We start from the raw sequence: 20,311 nt of genomic DNA, 5'->3' as shown, positions 1-20,311 counted from the left end.
GTGATTGTGCGGCATTGTGTTGCATGAGAGGAACAGAAGTAACAATTTGGATTTACCCAAAGGCTTTCCAAAAAACAGATGACTGTAAACAGACAGAACATTGACAACAACATCGACGATAAAATTGGAATAAAACGTCTCTGATCAAACAAAATGTCAGGTTCAAGCATCACCGGGGAAGCGCGGAACTCCTCGGCAAAGCGCACCAGTGCGCATGCGTAAAACAGTCGCTCAGTTGCGGTGTGGCTAACAGCTAAGCAAGATCCGACATGGAGAGAAAAGGTAACCCTCCACACAGATACGCTGCAAATTATATCGCAACGCTATAAAGGGGCGAATGTCGAAACTGCTTTCGGTGCTCAATTTCAGTCGCAAATGTAGGAAAATGTCAAGCTGCGTTCATTCAGACGGTCTGTCTGCACCCGCCTGGAACGCAGCCTTGAGCCTGAGCGAGCTACGGGCTACGTTAGCTCTTCAGATATTAGCTTTAGCTTCGATGGGACATGTCGGGATTATTTAAATGGAGATTTATTTAGGTTGACGCCGCTTTAGATGCAACACAGCCTAAAACCTTAGCAGCTTTAACACTGGACCATGACGGTCAACATGCCGCTCGACGCATTAACGTTACAGCGGCAATCTCGGTGCGAAGCGACATGTAAAGGTACGCAGATCAAATGGAAGGATTAAAATTTACTTCAAGGCGGAATTCTGCAATAATTGTGGCCTTCTTACTGTCTGATAGTGCTGCTCCGCGGTCAGATATGAAAACGACCCCCTTCTATGCATAATGTCAGTCCTCTTTCTATTGAGGGCCAGCTAATTGACATCAACCTGCAGAAAGCGACGGTGGAATAATTGCTCTGTTTCCTTCTGACAGTTCTGGCACTGCAGGCGAGGAAGAAGAGGAAGAAGAAGAACACCAAAAAGTGAGTTTGCTGCACTCTCGTCAATACATTGGAATTCTTTGCAGCGTGACATACACTACATTATCTGTCCTTGAGTGCAGGCGTGAACCCATGCGTTTATTTTGGTCTGTGCGTGATCCAAAGATAGTGATGCGGATGGTTAATGAACATAATGTGTATATATATAAAAAAGCTGTGGATTCTTCTCCATTTTGTACACGTTTGCTTAGGTTTTATCCCCTATAATTTATTGAAGGGTGAGTCATTCTCTGCATTGAAATATGCAGCGCCAGAAATCACCTACATGAAGGCCATGCCCTGTTTTTAAGGGTTCATCAATGACTTCAAGCAAATAATGCAAACCTTATCTGCTTTAAATAGCCCGTGCACTCTCCACTTGTGATTTTTGTTGCATTTACCAATCTGCTAATCATTGCCATCAGTGGCATCCTCTGGAGTGTTACATAACAGCCTGTGCTATATTTAAAATCAGAGAATGAAGAAGCCCACATCAGTCCACTGAAGCATGGTGTTCACTGAAATCGGCTTTATTGCAGGTGTTTTTATAGGCCAGTTAGCAGCATCTGTCAAAGAGGCCATTAAAAGTCTTAAAGAATACCAATTAGGACCGGATAAACTATGGTGTGTTGACACAAACAATCAGAAATAAGAATAACCAATATATATTGTAAACAGCAATGGCAACTGAGATGATGCGTACGGATCCTAAATGCTGCAGCACAGAGGAGCCGTGCAATGTTAATTTGAACCCGCCTGCTTGGTGAAAACGCAGCTGCAATGTTTGTCTTTTCAATCATTTTGATGCCATGTTTCCACCGGGTATCCAAACTGTTTCAGTGTGTTGGCAGACATTTTCTTTGCTGATTTTACTGTGACTGTGTTGGCTGATATTCTGGTCCTGTTGTGAGGTGATACCTATGGAGTGTTTTGCCTCTAATAAATACGTTTGGAAGCTAATTTTAGAAGCTCAGTCAGAAGTTAATGCCAGATATTTAAAGTGCATTTTACTTATACCAAATCTTGACTTGGACTAAAACCATTGTATTTTAATTTAATATCTGCATCTTGTCACAATGTGACAGAATGAGATGGCCTTTAGAATTGGCCTAAAGAAGTATTCTCTTCTTTTTTTAATTGATATTTTCTAAATTCTCTTTGAACACAGCTGCAATTTTGTTGATCAGCATCAAAATAATCTTTTATGGGTAAACATCAAGATCAGAGAACTGCTGTTATAATACAGGTTGACAGCTGTTTGTCAAGAAAATGTAACATTTCCAACATATTTTTCCATCTCTTAAGTGTGTGTGTTTTTGTGTGTACGTGTTTGGTGGAAACATCATCAGCAGAGAAGCCTTGACAGTCACGGTGATGAATGTCAACTGGGAATGACATCAGCAGAACATCCAGGATGCTGTTGTGCTGAGTTTGTAATAATGATGATATGATGATGCGAACAATTTATCTAAACCTTCTCAGGAATGTTACCCAGAAATCCTTAATTACAGCAGGTCTACCCAGGTAACGGAGATAACAAGGATAAATGTGGCTTAAATAGTTACCACTCCCTCAGCAAATTTTCCTTCACATGTTTGCTCATGGTGGACTGTTGGTCTTTGTCCCCAAACCTAAGGGCGTCATTAACAGTTGATGCCTTTGTTGATCAGGCAGCCGGTAAATCCAAGAACTCGACAGCAGCCTCAACAGGAGGCATCGCCGCAGGAACCTGAGGAGCCAGAAGAGATTCTGGGCTCTGATGATGAAGAACAGGAGGACCCCCATGATTACTGCAAAGGTGAATTTCAGTATAATTCTGCATTCTTTTGTGTACACAGAAACCAAGGATCCAGACAATAAAACACGCAGCTCAGTGAAACATTGTTCTCTTCATTCTTGAGCGGTGTGTTTTCTCCGGTTTATCCGTTTTGGCTCCTCAGCCGTGACATTCAGCTGACTGGATTTAATCCAGTGAATATGTGTTGTTTCCTGTAGGTGGTTACCACCATGTGAAAGTGGGAGATCTGTACAATGGAAAGTACCACGTCATCCGTAAACTGGGCTGGGGTCACTTTTCGACCGTGTGGCTGGCCTGGGACATCCAGTATGATGCATTATTTACTCCATATAACGAACACACACTATTGTTTTTGCGTTGGCGATACCGATTGTAACACATGATGAGACCTTTCACTTCCTGTTCATGAGCGTTACTTTCTCTGTGGTTACAGAGTGAAGAGGTTTGTTGCTATGAAGGTCGTGAAGAGTGCAGAACATTACACAGAGACAGCGGTGGATGAGATCAAACTCCTGAAATCTGTAAGTTCTTGGGTTTTTGCTTGGTCAAATTATTTATATATATACACACACACACACACCACACACACACACACACACACACACACAGCAGCATCTATCTATCTCTCTCTCTCTCTCTCTCTCTCTTTATCTCTATCTCTATCTCTATAGATATATATATCTCAAACTGTATCCCTCTATATATCTATATAGATATATATAGATATATATAGATAGATATATCTATCTATATATATCTATATATATATATATTATATATAGATATATCTATATCTATATATATATATCCCAAACTGTGAATGATCTATGCTGTTGATGCAAACTCAGTGCATCCTGGTTTCATTTTGTTTGCATTCATATGAAATGCAGAGGTTCACATAAGTCACGTGAGTGTGTATTTGCTCACACTCATTCCAGGCCGAAACCTCTGACTCACAGTGAAAAATCAGCCCAATTGTTTATTCTCAAAAAGTAGAATCTGAACTCTCTACCTGCTCATAAATATCACCAGAAACCGATGATCATCACCCCCTGGAAGCCCTGCCCGAACTTGTAAATACTGCAGATTATACAGTGGCGTAGATCAGTTGAAAAATCTATACTTTGTATTGAATTTCTCTATAAAATTACTGCTTGAAAATGCACTTTCCTTTTGACATGTCTGTATAATTACCCTGCCAAACATTATAGCTCTAACCTATGCATTCAATTCTCCTCAACAATATGCATCTTACTAAGCCTGAATCTAAAATAAACCTTTTAGATTCAGGAAATGACATCTCTCCAGTGTTTGTTACAACCCTGACTTTTCTCTGATTGTGCAACCAGGTAAGAAATTCAGACCCTAATGACCCAAACCGTGAGATGGTGGTCCAGCTGCTAGATGACTTCAAGATCTCTGGCGTTAACGGGACTCGTATCCTTGACAGACTGTTTTGCTTCCTTGTTTTGCTTTTATTACTGGAAATCTGAATGACAACGCTTTGTCAATGAGCTCTAAATAGTGGACAGAAACAAAGTAAACGACAGGTGCTGGGGGTACCTAATGGAACTTGTGCGCTCACCTCTCACAACACTTTGGGTGTGAGGCGTTGCCTGAATGCCATGGCTGTAACCTGAGACCTGCCAGGACAGACGGCAGTGTTCGCTCTGCTCCCGCAGATAAATGGCTCCATGGCCGTGGTTTCAGTTTACACGTTAATGTGATTTCTATCTTAACCGAGACAATATTCAGATGTCTGCATGGTGTTTGAGGTGCTGGGGCATCACTTATTAAAGTGGATCATAAAGTCCAATTACCAGGGATTACCTCTGCCATGTGTGAAGAGCATCATCAGACAGGTAACACAAGACGCTCTACTGTTGTTAACATGTCACGTGTCGGAGTCTCTTCTGTTCAGTGGGAGCGAGGTGACACAGAGGCTGTGGAAACTAGTTGGGGCAGATTATTTCTAATGCCTGATTGTTGAGCAAGTAAAACATTTCATGTCATTTAGTGCAGCAACAGTTCCTATTTTTTACCATGTTTGACAGTAATATGTGCTCATGAGTGGCTCACACACACACACACACACACACACACTCTGTGGATTTTTAACGCATTCTTTTTTCTCCATTCGTCAGGTACTTCAGGGCCTCGACTACCTGCACACAAAGTGTCAGATCATCCACACTGACATCAAGCCGGAGAATATCTTGATGAGCGTGGATCAGGCTTATGTTCGGAAGCTCGCAGCTGAAGCCACAGAATGGCAGAGGGCCGGGGCACCTCCCCCCTCTGGCTCAGCAAGTATGAGACTCAAACGCACACAACTGTTCATATGTACAGGCACAGTTTAAAAAAAAAACTCGTCTGATTCTCTTTTCAGTAAGCACAGCGCCCGCTCCGAAACAGGTATGGGTCTGGAGTTTCTACCTTTTCCAATAATGCATTAATCACAACAGTTTTTAGAACAAAACATATTTTTTTGGGGGGTGATAGGCAGTAAAAATGTCTAAGAACAAAAAGAAGAAATTAAAAAAGAAGCAGAAGCGTCAGGCGGAGCTGCTGGAAAAGTGCATCCTGGACCTGGAGGAGATAGAGAAAAACACGGAGGCTCGAGAAGAGGAAGATGACGAGTATGAGGACCCACAATCTCCGATGGGACGAGCCTGCGCTCCTCTCAGACAGGTGTCGCTCCAAGATCTCGGAAATGAGGAAACAGAGGGTAATATTGTCTTGGTTCGAACGATATGGACAAGAATCTTAACGTGTGGTGGTGAAAGTTTTAAAAGAAATGTCCTTTTTTAGAGGGCGGTGAGAACGCAGGTGTCAAAGGCACAGGACCAGAAGAACCATCTGAAGTGAACTGTAACGGCCATGTAGCAGCGGACCAGAGGCCCTCCCAGTGGAGGGACGAAGACCAACACAATGGCAACGCACAGCCCAGCCAGGAGGAGAGGAACAACGAGTCGCCTGTTTACCCAGCCTGCAACGGCTCTGCTGATGTGGAGGAGCTGCACGACGATGCAGAGGAAAGCGGTGCACGCGGGAGTGGCGGCAATGGGAGATTCCTTCCCCCCGAGCTGGAGGAGGGAGAGCTGGAGCACAGCATTAACCAAGGACAGGGGGAGGATGGATATAACTGTGGGTACACATCTGAGGATCCTCTGAGAAATGGTCAGTCAGCCAAAGGAGATGCATCAGGTAACCGGAGAACTACCAGAGAATCAATGTTGCAATCCAGCACAATAATGGCTTAGCAGGGAATTGTAACTGATCATTATGCTTCTCATTTATTGGCTCTTTATCTCTCTCCTGCTCTGTGATAGGCAAACCGACAGCAGGTTCCCTGCTCGTTAACCCTCTTGATCCACTCAATGCAGATAACATCAAGGTCAAGATTGCAGACTTGGGAAATGCCTGCTGGGTGGTGAGTAGCCTCCTAACGACCTGAGGGATTTCCTGATTAGGGAACAAGCCTCACAGCGAGTGGCACATCTAGTGTCATCACACTCCCAAAATAGAGACATTAAACCACCGAGTGTTCAGTTTGTTCTATTGGACAGAAGGATAGGAAACTTATGGGATGGAATTGTTGTTTTCCCAATCCTTCACTTTCAGCACAAGCACTTTACCGAAGACATCCAGACACGGCAGTACCGGTCCTTGGAGGTGCTCATCGGCGCCGGATACAGCACGCCAGCCGACATATGGAGCACAGCATGCATGGTGAGAGGATGCTGCCAGTATCAATGTCGTATCCCGTAGACATCAGCAGCATCCTGACTGGAGCCAGTTGTAGAAGTAAACAGACACATCAGAACAGCCTTTTCCTGTGTTTGTATTGAATCCTCAGGCCTTTGAGCTCGCCACAGGGGACTACTTGTTTGAACCGCATTCTGGGGAAGATTATTCCAGGGATGAAGGTAGCGCTTTTTATGCTTTATCCCATTAGAACTGTCCAACATTGTGGTAATGGCAATATTTACATCTTAACAGTGGATAGTAGGATATTAAGATGCATTTATTGTGTTGTACCTGGTAATGTACTTCATAAATTTGCCCTCAGTCTTCTGTCATCCAGTTAGGTTACAGATTGGTAGATCTTTGCTGTAAGTTATCCTGACTGAGTTGTATTTCTTAGAAATGTCCTGTTATTCTTGAATCATTGTAGTCGTAGTTTGCTGCATTAGAGGGTTTAGAATTACAGGATGGTAACTGGTGATGTTTAGTACCAACATTCCTGTGTTTATTTCCTACCTTAAACCACTGCTCTGCCACCCTGCAGACGGGGCCATCTTCCATTTTTTTGCAGCTCTTTCCCCCATCTGTTCCCTAGCGCCCTTGTTTTCTTTCTGTACATTATTGTTGATGCCGTGTTTAGCGTGAGGTTTCTGTGCTGACTTGACTTTGTTGCAGCATGTCGGGTATATTTCAGTGCCTGGCTGGCACAAACCCCGCGGCTGCAGGGCGTCTGTATGAACTCTCAACTATATCTTTGTTCTTTAAGCTTTCTGTCGGTAGTTTAGGTGTAACTTTTTGAGCTTGTGAAGGAAGGATGCCGTGCTGTTCATACATGTGCTCCTGTCATCACCTTTGCTCCACATGCTGTTCATCTCTCCTGTCTTCCTGTCATCCCCGTCCTCCTGCGATGTGCCTCATTTCCAGACCATCTCGCTCTCATGATTGAGTTGCTTGGCCCAATTCCTCGTCACTATGCTCTGAGCGGGAAATACTCACAGGAATACTTCACCAGGAGAGGTACGCCATCCCTGTGTCTACGGCTCGCTCTGGGAAGGGTGTTGGAGGGGGGAGGTTCCTGTCAGTGCATATTACCCCATCAGACATAAATTTAGGCCACTTTTGTATCTCTTTAGCAGTATTTACCAGAATGGAAGCACTCTGTCGAAATGTCTGGTGTTGAGAATTGGAATGGTGTTGGTTAATTTCCAACCAACGTTCATTGGTGTGCTGCCAGTCTGACCTCTGAGCGACACCCACACTCCCAGAGCGGGTCCCTGACTGGGACTTTGTCTGACAGATCTGTTGTCTGTCCTGTTTGTCCCCCCTTCCTCCTCTTGCAACCAAATAGACCATATAGCATTGATCATTGAGCTGCTGGGGAGTGTCCCACGCAAACTCATAATGGCGGGCAAATATTCCAAGGACTTTTTCACCAAGAAAGGTAAAAGAGTCACCTGTCGGGGAGTTTTCCCGTCAAGATCATCAGAGCCTAAAGACACTTCACATTCCATGTACTTTCTAACCTTTCCACACTAAACAAACATTAGATATAGCTATTCAGACATACAGTCTGCATGCTGCAAACATAAAATGTCCTTTTTGAACATTTATTATATACTGCTACCCTATTGCTGTGCGACTGACGTGGTCTTCTACGGTCGTGTGCAGGTGATTTGAAACACATCACCAAACTGAAGCCGTGGGGTCTACTGGAGGTGCTAATTGACAAGTATGAGTGGCCCCGCGAAGAAGCAGAGTGCTTCGCGGACTTCCTGCTTCCCATGCTGGAGTTGGTCCCAGAAAAGAGAGCCACAGCTGCAGAATGCCTGCGCCACCCCTGGCTCGCCCTCTAGTGGAAACCTCCAGTCTTTGCACCTTTCCTTCCTCCATTCTCTCCAGAGACTGCAACAGATCACTTTCCAGTTCGGGCATATCAGATAATTATTTATTTGTCTCTATTTTTGTTTAATCTTTTTTTTGGATTACTTGTGTTTTTGTTATTGAATTAATGCTTTTGTGTATGATTGTGTTGGTTCTAGTGTGATGATATGGGGAATCTAGAATTCTGTTATTTTTGTGGTCATGTTGGCTCCAACTGCTGTGCTCTGTTCACCCATCCTGCGAAGCAAACTGTTACTGTACTTCTAGTGATTCATCCTTGTTTGCTACACTCCAGCACTAAAGAAAAAATAAGGATATGTAGCTTTTATCGGTCATGTCCCTTCTAAAAAGAACCTATCAAATCTTTTCTCATTCGTTAGTGTGGTGTTTTTTTTTCTTTCTTTTTTACGTTCCATCTTATATGAAACATGTAAGGTTTATATTTTGTATTTGTAAAGTAGGATTAGGATGTTGCACACTGGGCTGACATTTACACTGACTGGTGTAACAGCATTTTCCAGCCGGGACTCTCTGACAACAATGGTCACATTGTCTCGGCCAACAAACGCGCTGTCACCTGATGTTTTAGTGTGGTTAGTTTATTACAGTTACTGATTATTTTCTTTTTTTTTCATTCTCATGGAAGATGGTAGTCTTACACACCTTATACAATTCAGGAATATAATGTTTCCAACAGTGAACATGTTAATGAGCCCAATTTAAGGAAAAAAAAAAAGAAAATAAACTGTATATATCTGTACCAAAGAGTTTGCCTTTATGTATATTACAGTTATGTACAGTTTTTAACAAATCTTATATCTTAGCTAAGATATTTAGCTGGGTAGCTGTGTTTTAATAAAGCGTTCGAGTTCAGTTGTATGTATGAACTGGTAATGTTCCAACTAGAAATGGTGAGATCTGATGTAATGCTGTCATAAATTGATCATGTTGAACTAATCTATCTGTTGCGATCTAAACAAACAAACAAACAAAAAAAAAAGATAAACACACCTGTGATGGGTTCAACCACACCGACTTTACGTGAGCTAACGGTTTACAAAAGTGTAAAACGCACCATAAAATAAAACGGATGTTCATACGACACAACGAGAACCGTGTCAGGCTTCATTTTTTAAAATGTCACGCACGGAATAAAAATCTCTCTTCCTGTTGGGAGCTCAGGCGTCTTCAGGAGTTTTCTGGGAAGAAAAAATAAAAACCCCAAATCAGTCAGCGTCAGGAAAATAAACGCAAAAACAGGTATTTCTCACAGGTGACCTTTGTTAACAACCCTCTCAATACATGGGAGGTTCGTGCAGGGGCCGATGCACTCGGAAGCCTTCGTGTGCCTGCTGATCCTTACCTTGTCCCTCCACCTCAAAGTCATCCGGCAGCAGTTTGTCCTGGCGGTTGCCGAGGGTGAAGGAGAGAAACGCCAGCAGGAGCGAGTCCAGGATGCTGATAATGGCCAGGATGTAAGCCCAGCGCACCGTGCAGTTCCCCAGGCTGTACTTGTCCGTCCTCTGGCCGCACATCCTCTTCACCTCCGGAGAGTCCCAGCCGTCCGGGTAGATCATGCAACCCATCACCATCAACACGGCTGCGGGGGACGAACACGGGCAGTAAGCCTGGCAGTAATTAGCCCTTGTGTGCTCCTACTTTGCCGAACAATAGCCGTGGAGGCTTTTCCGAGACCCCTGTGCCAATTGAGGCTCCATCCGCCGTTTAAGTGTGAAAGGTTTTGTTTATTTATGGTGCCGCAGAGCAAAGAAGCCTCACAGCTGCTGTTTGCCTGATGTGCTGCTCTAAAAGTGCTTTATTTTTAAATGCTCTTCAACTCCTAAAGGTTCCACCGGACTTCAGTAAACTGCCATCCAAAGTGTAAAAACTTTTTTTAAAATGCGAATGTGCTTTTCAAAAACAAATTTAATTACCAAATAGTCATTTCAATGTAAACGGATTGACCTTAAAATAACAGGACTCAAGCACCGTGTTCCTCCTCCGAAAATGACTTATTTATAGCACAGTTAGCTAATTGGGCCTCTCCAGTGCAGTGACCTTTGACCTGCAAAACCCCAGACTCCCACTCCCAGAACAAGACCACCTTTTTATGGTGAGTGATCACACATGAAAAGTACCAAAAGCTCCATCTCTAACCCTAACCCTAACCCTAACCCTAACCCTAACCCTAAACAACAGCTATGTTTCACTACATTCCTTAAATACTCCACAAATGCCCACGCTGAACTAACCATAGCCTCGTTAAATTTGGCAGGTCAGAGGTCAAGGCCGTGCAGCCTGAAGTTCACCTCATTTAGTCAAAGCACAAGGTCAGGGTCTTTTTAGGGGAACATTTCCACTCAGACTCAAGGAGGAGCTGATGAGATTAGATTTTCTCAAAGCTTTAGGTCTTGATGTGATCGGCATTAACTTGCTTCACGTGTAGCGAGGCTGCACCTCGGCTCTGCTGCGCCGGGTCTCATGTTTGGATCTGCTCACGACACCTGATCATGTTTCATATGAATGATTCACCACCAGAGGTGTCAGGAGTCCGAAACCGGAGCCCTTACTGGTCTCCCAGTAAAGATTAACACGTCCACGTCAAACAAGCATCGTTCTGAAACCAGAGAAGTGAGTCGGTGACTCCTGAAAGAATGGGATCATCACCAGACACAGTTCCCGCACAGGTTCCTGCTTCAGTAAGGTTTGATATGATATTTGTCCATAGCACATTCTCAGGGTGTGTGAGGAACAACTCTGAGGTGGATTGTAATGACCTTGCTCACCTGAGGCCAGCTGCATCCACGCACAGATCTTGTAGACGCTCCCAGCATTGCAGAAGAAGAACAAACTGAAGCAGACCATGGTTCCCACCACCAGGAGCATGGAGGTGCCCACAAAGAACATGGCGGTCCTGAAGGCAGGGGAAGGGATGGAGGCGAAGTCCAGAATGCTGCCTTTGCAGGTGAGCTCGGACGTGAGGGCGTTGCCGATGCAGTAGTGGAAGAGGCCAAAGTAGCCGGCCTGAGGGGTGCTGACGCTGTCCCCGATCCAGAAGGGCTGGATGAAGACCACCACAGTGATGATGGCCAAGCAGATGGTGAACACGGCCCACATGACGCCGATGGCTCGCGAGTTCCTCACGTAGTTGGTGTGGTAGATTTTGGCGGCTTCCTGAGCCGGGAGCAGGTCCGGGTTGACGTTGGCCATTTCGGTGGAGGAGGGCTTTGGCTTATTAGGAGATGAATACGTTCTCTGCTGAGAGTTGACACACCATTCCCTCCACACACACACACACGCACACACTCACACACTGAAAGATCAGGCTGGGCGTTCAGCACCCTGGACAGCACCCGCTCCTCTTTTATTCATGAAGCTGCTTCGCCGTAGGAGGGTCGACGGGAACGGCAACCGTTCATCCACGGAAGACTTTGTGAGACTGGCTACAATCAACATCAACCCATCTGATAAGGTTTTTTGGAAGCAAAATTTTGTGATGAAAAGTGATGTATAATTACACGCAGAGGTTAAGATATTTCTTAAACTGATCCTGATTTAACCTGTATTAAACATAGAATTTTATAAGTAAAATACTTTTACAGTGTTACGGACATGACTCCTGTTTTTCTCTATTAGTCCTGTGAATCTTTACGTTCCCTCACAGTATAAAGCCGTTGGTCTTAATAAAACAGCAACAGCACAATAAAAATGCAACATTCAGCTTATTTTATAGCCCACCAGTTCAACATTTGTTTTGAATATCTGAAAATAATGTTTTGAATTCCCAATCTCATTCTTTCCATGAACGACACAGTGTTCTGTGCATCTGTGATGTTTGTGTCCCCTCCCCATGGTCCTACTCAGGGTTTCTCCCTGTTAAAAGCAAGTTTATTTCCTGCCACTGTGGCCCGCCAAGGGCTCAGGCTGTCCTGATTCTAACAGCTGTTGCATAAAGTTTTTTCTTTTTTTTTTTTACATTTTCTTTTGCTTTATTTCCATTTTCATTTCCCCGCAGCAGGTGAGGACGATGTTTCCACATTCATCACCCGAATTAAATTCTGCCTCAACCTCATTCAGCTGCAGCAACACTTTCATCTGGTGCTGTTGTTTTTCTGGGTTCGCTTCACCATTTTCCCACTCCGTCTCCTCCTGCTTCCACGTCGTTGAATCCTGCTCGGCTACGGGTGAGAAAGAAGAAGCGTTTCGCTAGAAAAAGACGAATCAAACCGAACCTGTGCAGGAAAATGAGGCGGGGGCCGCTCTAATGAAGCGCCGTGCCCGACATGTGCCAGCCTGGACCAGTCTGACTGACTTCTCATCATGGATTGGATCATGGAGGGACGCCTCATACACATTTTGAGCACCAACGTTCCCTATATTGTTTTATTGCAATTGTTCTTTGCCTGTAAATTGATTGTTTTAACGAGATACAATATAATAAGAAAAGCTTGTATGAAGGGAGGGGTAATAGGAGGATTGTGAAGAGGATTATTATGTAAAATCCTCTTCAGAGCCGTTGGTTGGAGATAAAAAGAACGAGGAGACACGGAGATTTGGGGGGCTTAGAGCAGAGCTTTCCGTAATGATGCGGGGAGATGGTGAGCGGAAACGGGAGCTGGCAGGCAGCTGGAGCAATAACAACGGAGGCTGGCGGCAACGACGAGAGAGTCCCCCCCAGCAGAGACAGGTGATTTAACAGATGCCATTAAGATGCAGCACAGCAAGAACACGAGCCGGAGGATTAACCGAGCGTCTGCGAGAGAGATAGAGGGTGATAGTTGTTACCACTACAGGAGCAACCTGGCTGTGGGAGGGGGGAGGGTTCTTATAAGTGACCAAATGGTTCCTCCTGGCCCCCCAGCAGGCCTGTCAGGGAGCTCAGACTGGGATCCTCTGAGGGGCAGAAACAACTGCTGTTTCAACATCCCGGCACCTTCAGACGGATCAAGTCCAGGCGGTTTTAACGACTTTAAGAAGGATTCTGATGGTCTCACCCTCACGACTTTGGCCAGGTCAAAGGTCAACTGCGTGATTTGATGTTTAGCTCCAGGTGTAAAGATGTCAACATCCGCTGAATGTGGCTGTTAGCGTTTATTCACCACCAAATTGGTCCTCCAGGAGTCCAGTACGTTTCATCATTTGTTTGGTTTTGGACATTTTCTCGCTCATTAGTGGTGCACAGACTGCTCTTCCTACACGGACGTCTTTCACCAAGCGGCTTGTCGCAGCCATCAGAATTAGTATGTGTGAATGTCACAAGCCATTAAACCCTCCCTGGTCCTTTGTAAATGGACAAGTTCTACTTCTGCGGTTCATCATATTTCCCTCCATAATCCAATATGAGGTGTGTGAGCGGCTGCAAAATAGCCTGTGGCACTTCTAATAACCTTGGAAGCTTTATTACATTTATGGCCGACTTTCATCAATTGAGCGACATGCTCATTGCCTGATGTGATTAAGGCCCGACCCTGGGAGTTCATCATAATATTTTCTGGAGATTCTGACACATATTCCGTCATGGTGATGTCATTTAGTTTGTGGCGTTAGTGGTAAATGCTGCGTGACTCGTGTGCTGCTCCCAGTGAACCGCCTGTCTCTGTCCTGGATTCACACAGAGCTGCTGTCCGACAGAGAAACAGGTGCTTGAATTTGCTTTACGGACGACCACAGGGGAGCATTATGATGGTTTTAGCATCACCGGCAATGTGGTGATGTCATTTTAGACACTCTGTTGTGTTGCATGCACGACCTTGACCCTGGACTGTCTTAGACTCCTGGTCGCCTGCGGCAACAGTCTTTGAAGAGGACACAGTAAAGCCACCTCCTACCTCCTTCCCCAGCTTCACAGATGCGTGTCTGGTGTTGGGGATAATCTCTTTTCATACTGTCAGAGAGGACGCACCGAGAACAGGGAGCAGCCGTCCCACCCTCAGCAACCACAGCAGCACTGCTGTTTTGGGGGATGAATGTGGAATCTGCAGCATTACAACTCTTGAAATGTGTGCAGAATGAGGAGATAATGAACCCCCCCATCCCCACCCCACCCACCCCATCAGTGAAGCTGCAGACAAAAATGTCTCAATATATCGGTTTTTCAAAAGAAAGTCGTTTGCGTGACAAAACTGGCCAACAGGGGGCAGTATTCTATTTATTCTGGCGATTTACTGTAGCGTTGGAGCAGGATAGATAGATAGATAGATAGATAGATAGATAGATAGATAGATAGATAGATAGATAGATAGATAGATAGATAGATAGATAGATAGATAGATGTGCTCCTTAACTAGATTCAGCACAGACATTTCAAATTAAATCGATCTTTCCTTTTCTGTAGTCTTTTGTGCCCTTCTATGTTGAAAGCCCACCTCTTCTCCCTGATATTTCCGAGGAATCTGGCTAATCTGTGCCATTGACGGTGGGTCGGGATAATAATTGGCTCTCCGCTGACAGACTGGATCCCTGCGAAGGTGCCACCGCTGCTCCTGTGGCACAACTGCTATTCTTGCAAACAGACACTGCATGAAAATATCAGGTTGGGCTGCTGTTATGCAGGGACACGCGTGACTGGGAGACATATGTATCTCAGGGGTGAATCCTCCGCTCCCTGACTTGCTGGTGTGCTATTACCTGAGGAGGTGGTCGTGCTCGTGTGTAATATCGCACAGCCCCTGATAGGTGCAGAAACACTCATAACAACTCATTTGAAATGTCAGAATCAATATACCTGTCAAATTCCCAGAATATACGCTCCTTCTCTCCTTTTGCATGAGCCCAATTGGCTTTTCTGGGACTCGCTGTAGCAAACGTGGTCATAAATTGTCCCAGCACGTGTCTCTTTCCAGTGTAACTGATGCCCGAGCAGTTATATAACCGCGTAGCAGAAGCGTTGGGAAGGAGGATTTTCCCATATACTCACAGTAAGATTTGGCAAGGGGGCTGCTGCAGGAACTGTGGGGAAATTTCTCGCTGTTAATTGGACTGTGAAGGGTTCTTACTGCAGACTCAGCCCACTCTGCTGGTTCTCACTAAAGGGGATATTAGGCTGCAGCACGTTTGCAGCCGTTTCTGTCGACCATCTCCAACAGAAATGTGGATTTTAAAGAGAGGACAACTGCTGGTGACTCATTTTAAGGTCCTAAATGTTCGTGATTTTTCCTGCTCTGTTGAATTGTGGTCAGTTGCCTCACCAACATGTGCGTCACAGAAAGACACTCTGAAATAAAGGTGAAGTTTGTGTCAAATGGTGTGAAAAGCGACACAGTTACGACAGTATAAACCTGGATGGAATGAGGTCAAAGGTCAGACTAGAAATTTGGAACACAGCCAAAAGAAACTTTATTTAATTTAGTTTTAGGTATCGAATGCTGACTCCAAACAGAAGCCTGCCAGTTAACATGAGGCCTGCTGCTCTTGGCTGAGCTTTACTGGCTATGTTTGTGCCAAATATATCAAGATTAAAACTCTACTTTTCTATGCAAACGTCAACGCTGCTCTTGGGGAGCTCGATCTAACGCATCTAATCCAACTGTAATGTTGACAGACTGTTCCCTAGAATGATCATAATATTTTTTATGATTGCCACACATGCAGTAGATCTCAATAACAGTTTTTGCAAGTATATTGTGTTCTTTAAATGAGGTATTTCTCCATTATTTGAAATGATTTCCCCTCGTGAGCAAAGGCTGTTTGGCATTTGATAGATTTTTAATGCCAATGTTGGAGAAAAGATCACAAATCAGCCTCATCAGGCTGCGCAGCGCGGCATTCGTCACCTCTCGCAACGGCAGCCACATATACATCGATCAGGAGCTGTGGGAAATGTTGGCTAATACATTAAGCAGACACTTGCTGACTCGGCAAAACGTTGAATGTTCATTTTCAGGTCGCAGAAAATCTTCAACTTTCTGCTATAAATGTCACGTCCCGTCCTCTGACGCGTGGCTCGCTATTGTCTACAGAGGATGTAAAGCCGCTGAAGCGTCGGCTAAATAATGCAAACGCCATTAGGTAAATAATGCAAAGAGCTAATTGAGGAGAAGTAAATAATGAGAGGATTCACTTGACGGCTACTCGAGTGCTTTTATTGTTGGGCACAACTGAGCCGCGGCGGCTGCCGTTTCTACAGATGTGCTGCATAACGTGTGGGTGTTGGGCTGGTGTGGAGCAGCTCCCAGGATTAAGACCGCCGCAGCAGGTCCGTGCTGCAGCCTGCACCAGCCGCCATGGCTGTTTCTTGAAAGATTTTATTCTCACAGGCGGTGATGACTTCCCCAGGCCTCGGCAATCACGAAGACACCCATCAGCTCCAAAAGTCACGCTGCTTCCGTAATGAGGAAACGCATAATGGGCGACGCTGCTCCGGGCTTCCGCTGGCTGCGACGGCGGCCCCGGAGGGCATCTGTGCGCGACGCGGCGGCACATCATCGGGCGAGCAGACTTTCCTCATTATCTAGATGCGAGCAGCACGAGGGCAGAACATCACAGGAAGCGACAGTTGAGCCCCAAACAGCCGTCCCATTAATGGCGTTGTCACACGTGTGCAGGTCGGCTGCAGGGACTGGAGTTCACGCCCTCGCATGCTTCGACGGCCACGATCTCAGCTCCTGCCCGATCGGAAGAAAACCACTCCTGCGTGCTTTTTTGCTGGTAGATCACTTTGCTAATATTTGTGCTGTGAAGGCAGTCCACTTTTGTGCCCGTGCATCCCCGTCCACCCATGTGTGGGAGGCATATTTCTCCTCGGTGAACCATGAAGCAACCGAGTCTCAACGCAGCAATGTTCTCTCATCGCGGGTATTCATTTGCGCCCATAATCCAAACGGCACGCGCGGGACAAACGTAAAGATTTGCATGGAGATCACATGGAAATCCTGGTGAGGAAGGTTCCTCGCACTCTTGGAGGGAAACTGGTTGGGGCTTGTGATGGTTCGCTCAAACATCAGAGATCCTATTAGAGATCCCTGGTGGGCTCCTGGACTTCCTGTTGGGTCATTTCACTCCCCTTTGTTTTATTGACTGACTTTGAATCGCTGCCGTTTTAATACCGGCAGCCAGAAGAAATTCACCTTCCATAAACTCTGATAAAATCTGGTGTGTGACTGTGTTTTTATTGGATCGTGTTGTGAGAAGTTTAGCCAGAGGCACTTAAATCTGGGCTGAAATGACGGCTGGGGTGTGAACGTGTGTGTTAACACATCCCTCTTGTGTCTGTTGGCTTGTTTGGAAGAATTCATTAACGTATAATCCTTTAATCTATGAATCTATCTGTCTGTTTTAAGGATTTTGTTAATTTATGATTGAAGTGATGATGAAATAAGCCTGCTAATGGCGACCTTTGATTATCAACTGATCTATGATGAATGGTAATAAGGCCTGTGGCCTCTAGCAAACATGTGGCTGGGCGATCAACTAATTAACATTTCCTGTTTTATACATGTGCTTGAATGTTTGTGGGCTGCTTGTGTTTCTGCTCATGGTGTCATGCATTGTATCCAGAGATGAGAGCAGTTTGCATGTGTGAATACAGCCTCTGCATCTTAAAACATTGGTCACATTCTTCTTTAAGACAACAAACGGCACGTCCAAATCCAAAACCAGGGATAAAAGGCTCCTTTTTATCAGACAGGTAACGATGCTGTCCCACCTGCTAACAAGTTCCAGCTGTAGCTCCAGCACGGCCATCTGTTCAGTAGGATGTTTGTCTACAAACAGCAGACTGGGCTAGGAAACCTTTCAAAGTAAAGTTCCTCAGCCCGGCCAGTCCTTGGAGGATGGTGTTCTGGGTGTGTGTGAGGGTGTAAGCCCCGTTTGTCACCATCCCGATGGCCCCCCTCCCAGGCTTCTTTATCTCAATGGACACCTTGATCCATCTTTTGAAGTTGTTTTTTTCTTTGTTTGGCCGTTTCTTTGTGTGTTCTGTTAAATTGCCCTGCTGTCTCAGGGGTGGAGGGTGGAGGTAGGGGGTGGGGGTGGGGTTGTAGAAGGAGTTCAAACCAAGGGTGATATCAGGAACGAGCAGGCCAGTGATTCAAATCCCAGATTTTTAGGGTCAGACCATGTAGATCAGAGCTTTGTTCAAACATCATTTCTGAAATCCCCAGAAAAAAAAGTTGCCTTTTGAAGTCTTGGAGAGAACTTGCTTTCCCTTTTGTTATTTGGATTTACCAAAGGAAAATCCGACTACTTCTTTAAAAGATTCGCCGGGCTGTTTTGTCAAACGTTATATAAAGGACCTTAAAAGTTCCCCTACAGAGACTAATGGCACCCAAATATTTTTACATCTCACACAAGTTATTGTCCAGGCGAATCAGTTCACAAAAAAAGCCACTACTTGACCTTCAAATGCAGCCTGAATCACAGCTGCATTCAAATAAATGTATCTGTTTCTCACGGCAGAATGAAGCTGTGTTTCTCTGGGTTACCCATGAACTATTAGTAACGTTGAGGAGCTTTATTCTCCTCCTTTACAGCTTTGTCGCCTTTTAAAAGTAACCGCAGATAGGAAGGACAACACGGCTGCTGCAGCAGCTGCTAACACATGGACACGCAGGACAACGTCCACCAGGTAAGACAAACACAGTCCTGTTGGCTGCCACCCGATGATGGGAACTAATTAAAGAGTTTTGCTTCTGCTCCAGGGATGGTCTCGTGATTATGGGATCCCATGAATATGTATATGGTGTGAGCTGCATGTAGGTCAACCTGCTGGTGGAATGATGGGCTGTCTGTGAAGTACAGCAAGGAGACACACAGCAGCAGCAGCAGCAGAGCCGCAGCAGCAGCAGAGCAGCAGCAGCAGCAGCAGCAGCAGCAGCAGAGCAGCAGCAGCAGCAGCAGCAGCAGCAGCAGCAGCAGCAGCAGCAGCAGCAGAGCAGCAGCAGAGCAGCAGCAGAGCAGCAGCAGCAGAGCAGCAGCAGCAGCCAGAGCAGCAGCAGCAGCAGCAGAGCAGCAGCAGAGCAGCAGCAGCAGCAGCAGCAGCAGCAGCAGCAGCAGCAGCAGCAGCAGCAACAGCAGCAGCAGCAGCAGCAGCAGCAACAGAGCAGCAGCAGCAGCAGCAACAGAGCAGCAGCAGCAGCAGCAGCAGCAGCAGCATGACGCTATTCACAGAAAGCCTCAGGAGGCCTGCAGATGTGAGGGACCTCAACTCTGCCGTATTATGCTGGTGTTTACGGGCTGCTGGCATTCAGAAGCAGCTCCTAAATCATTTCACAGGGGATCATTTCTTACTGCTTGGCATTTAAATGGAGCAACTGTTCCATCCACTCGGCCTGCACGGGGAGCGCGAGGCAGATAGTTCCGCAAGGCTGCCGACATGAGTTATAAATCTGTCCACAGGCCAGATCTGAGGTTGTCATCTGTAGAGAGAATGAGGCCCGTGCTTGTATCGCCTCAGTATCCACGAAGACAAATGAGTCAGGAAAAAAAACTAGCCTGGCAGTTTTGGATTATCCTGTGGTCTTTGTGGCAACAAGGATGTGCAGCCCACATATGTTAATGGCGTTTTAAGCTGCTCGCTGATCCTTCCTCTCAGCGGATTTGCAAAAAACTGCCAAGTTTCGCTGCTCTCGCTTCTCCTCCCAACAAATGAGTTTGGCATACATTACCAGGAATAATAGTTTGCATTTGCCGTGAAGAGAAGCAGGAAATAAATGGCTGCCGCAGCGACCTCAGCACGCAGCTGAGTCCTGTCACAGACGCCTAACCGACTGATCCATCAAACTATATGAGAGAAAAACACCCCTGGTTATCATCTTTTACTGAAACAAGCTCGGTTGTTTTTTTCAGATTCCGCATCAAGAAGGAATATTTGTGGCAGATTTATGCAGAATACAAAAGATTTGGTCAGAATTTTCCATCTTGTGAGAATGTTCTCCAGCTAAGGGCACACTGAGTGTCTTTTTCTCCGCACGATGAAGTCCCCCCCCCCCCCCCCCCGGTGACAGAGGCAGCGGAGCGCCGC

The 20,311-nt window shown here is 45.6% G+C and overlaps 2 protein-coding genes across 3 annotated transcripts; one reads left to right on the top strand and one right to left on the bottom strand.

Moving 5' to 3' along the window:
* Positions 1-175: 175 nt before the first annotated feature.
* srpk1a (SRSF protein kinase 1a) lies at positions 176-9,459 on the top strand. Of its 2 annotated transcripts, none has more exons than XM_057039613.1 (16): positions 176-282; positions 881-929; positions 2,597-2,724; positions 2,922-3,030; positions 3,158-3,245; positions 4,074-4,161; positions 4,480-4,586; positions 4,869-5,034; positions 5,114-5,139; positions 5,227-5,452; positions 5,536-5,931; positions 6,057-6,157; positions 6,349-6,456; positions 6,584-6,653; positions 7,820-7,912; positions 8,140-9,459. In XM_057039613.1, the coding sequence occupies exons 1-16, from the start codon at positions 270-272 to the stop codon at positions 8,322-8,324; spliced, it is 1,953 nt and encodes a 650-aa protein (XP_056895593.1). In that variant the 5' UTR covers positions 176-269; the 3' UTR covers positions 8,325-9,459. The 2 variants fall into 2 exon arrangements, with proteins under 2 accessions (XP_056895593.1, XP_056895592.1); XM_057039612.1 differs by lacking the exon at positions 7,820-7,912 and adding an exon at positions 7,396-7,488.
* On the bottom strand, positions 8,738-19,354 carry lhfpl5b (LHFPL tetraspan subfamily member 5b; the record flags this gene model as incomplete). The annotated part of the gene is made up of 3 exons (XM_057039623.1): positions 8,738-9,952; positions 11,139-11,542; positions 19,320-19,354. Coding segments are annotated over 3 exons (744 nt in total), but the record flags the coding sequence as incomplete, so codon positions are not given.
* Positions 19,355-20,311: the final 957 nt, after the last annotated feature.

This window comes from Takifugu flavidus, chromosome 8, assembly GCF_003711565.1.
Source record: "Takifugu flavidus isolate HTHZ2018 chromosome 8, ASM371156v2, whole genome shotgun sequence".
NCBI lineage: Eukaryota > Metazoa > Chordata > Actinopteri > Tetraodontiformes > Tetraodontidae > Takifugu > Takifugu flavidus.
Note: the sequence above shows the minus strand (reverse complement) of the source record. Positions and strands in the feature narration are given on the sequence as shown.

Bases quoted from the DNA above. Each gene is read 5' to 3' on its own strand.
- srpk1a (XM_057039613.1), top strand. The intron at 930-2,596 runs GTGAGTTTGCTG...TTTGTTGATCAG, and splicing joins AAGAAGAAGAACACCAAAAA to GCAGCCGGTAAATCCAAGAA. The intron at 4,587-4,868 runs GTAACACAAGAC...TCCATTCGTCAG, and splicing joins TGAAGAGCATCATCAGACAG to GTACTTCAGGGCCTCGACTA.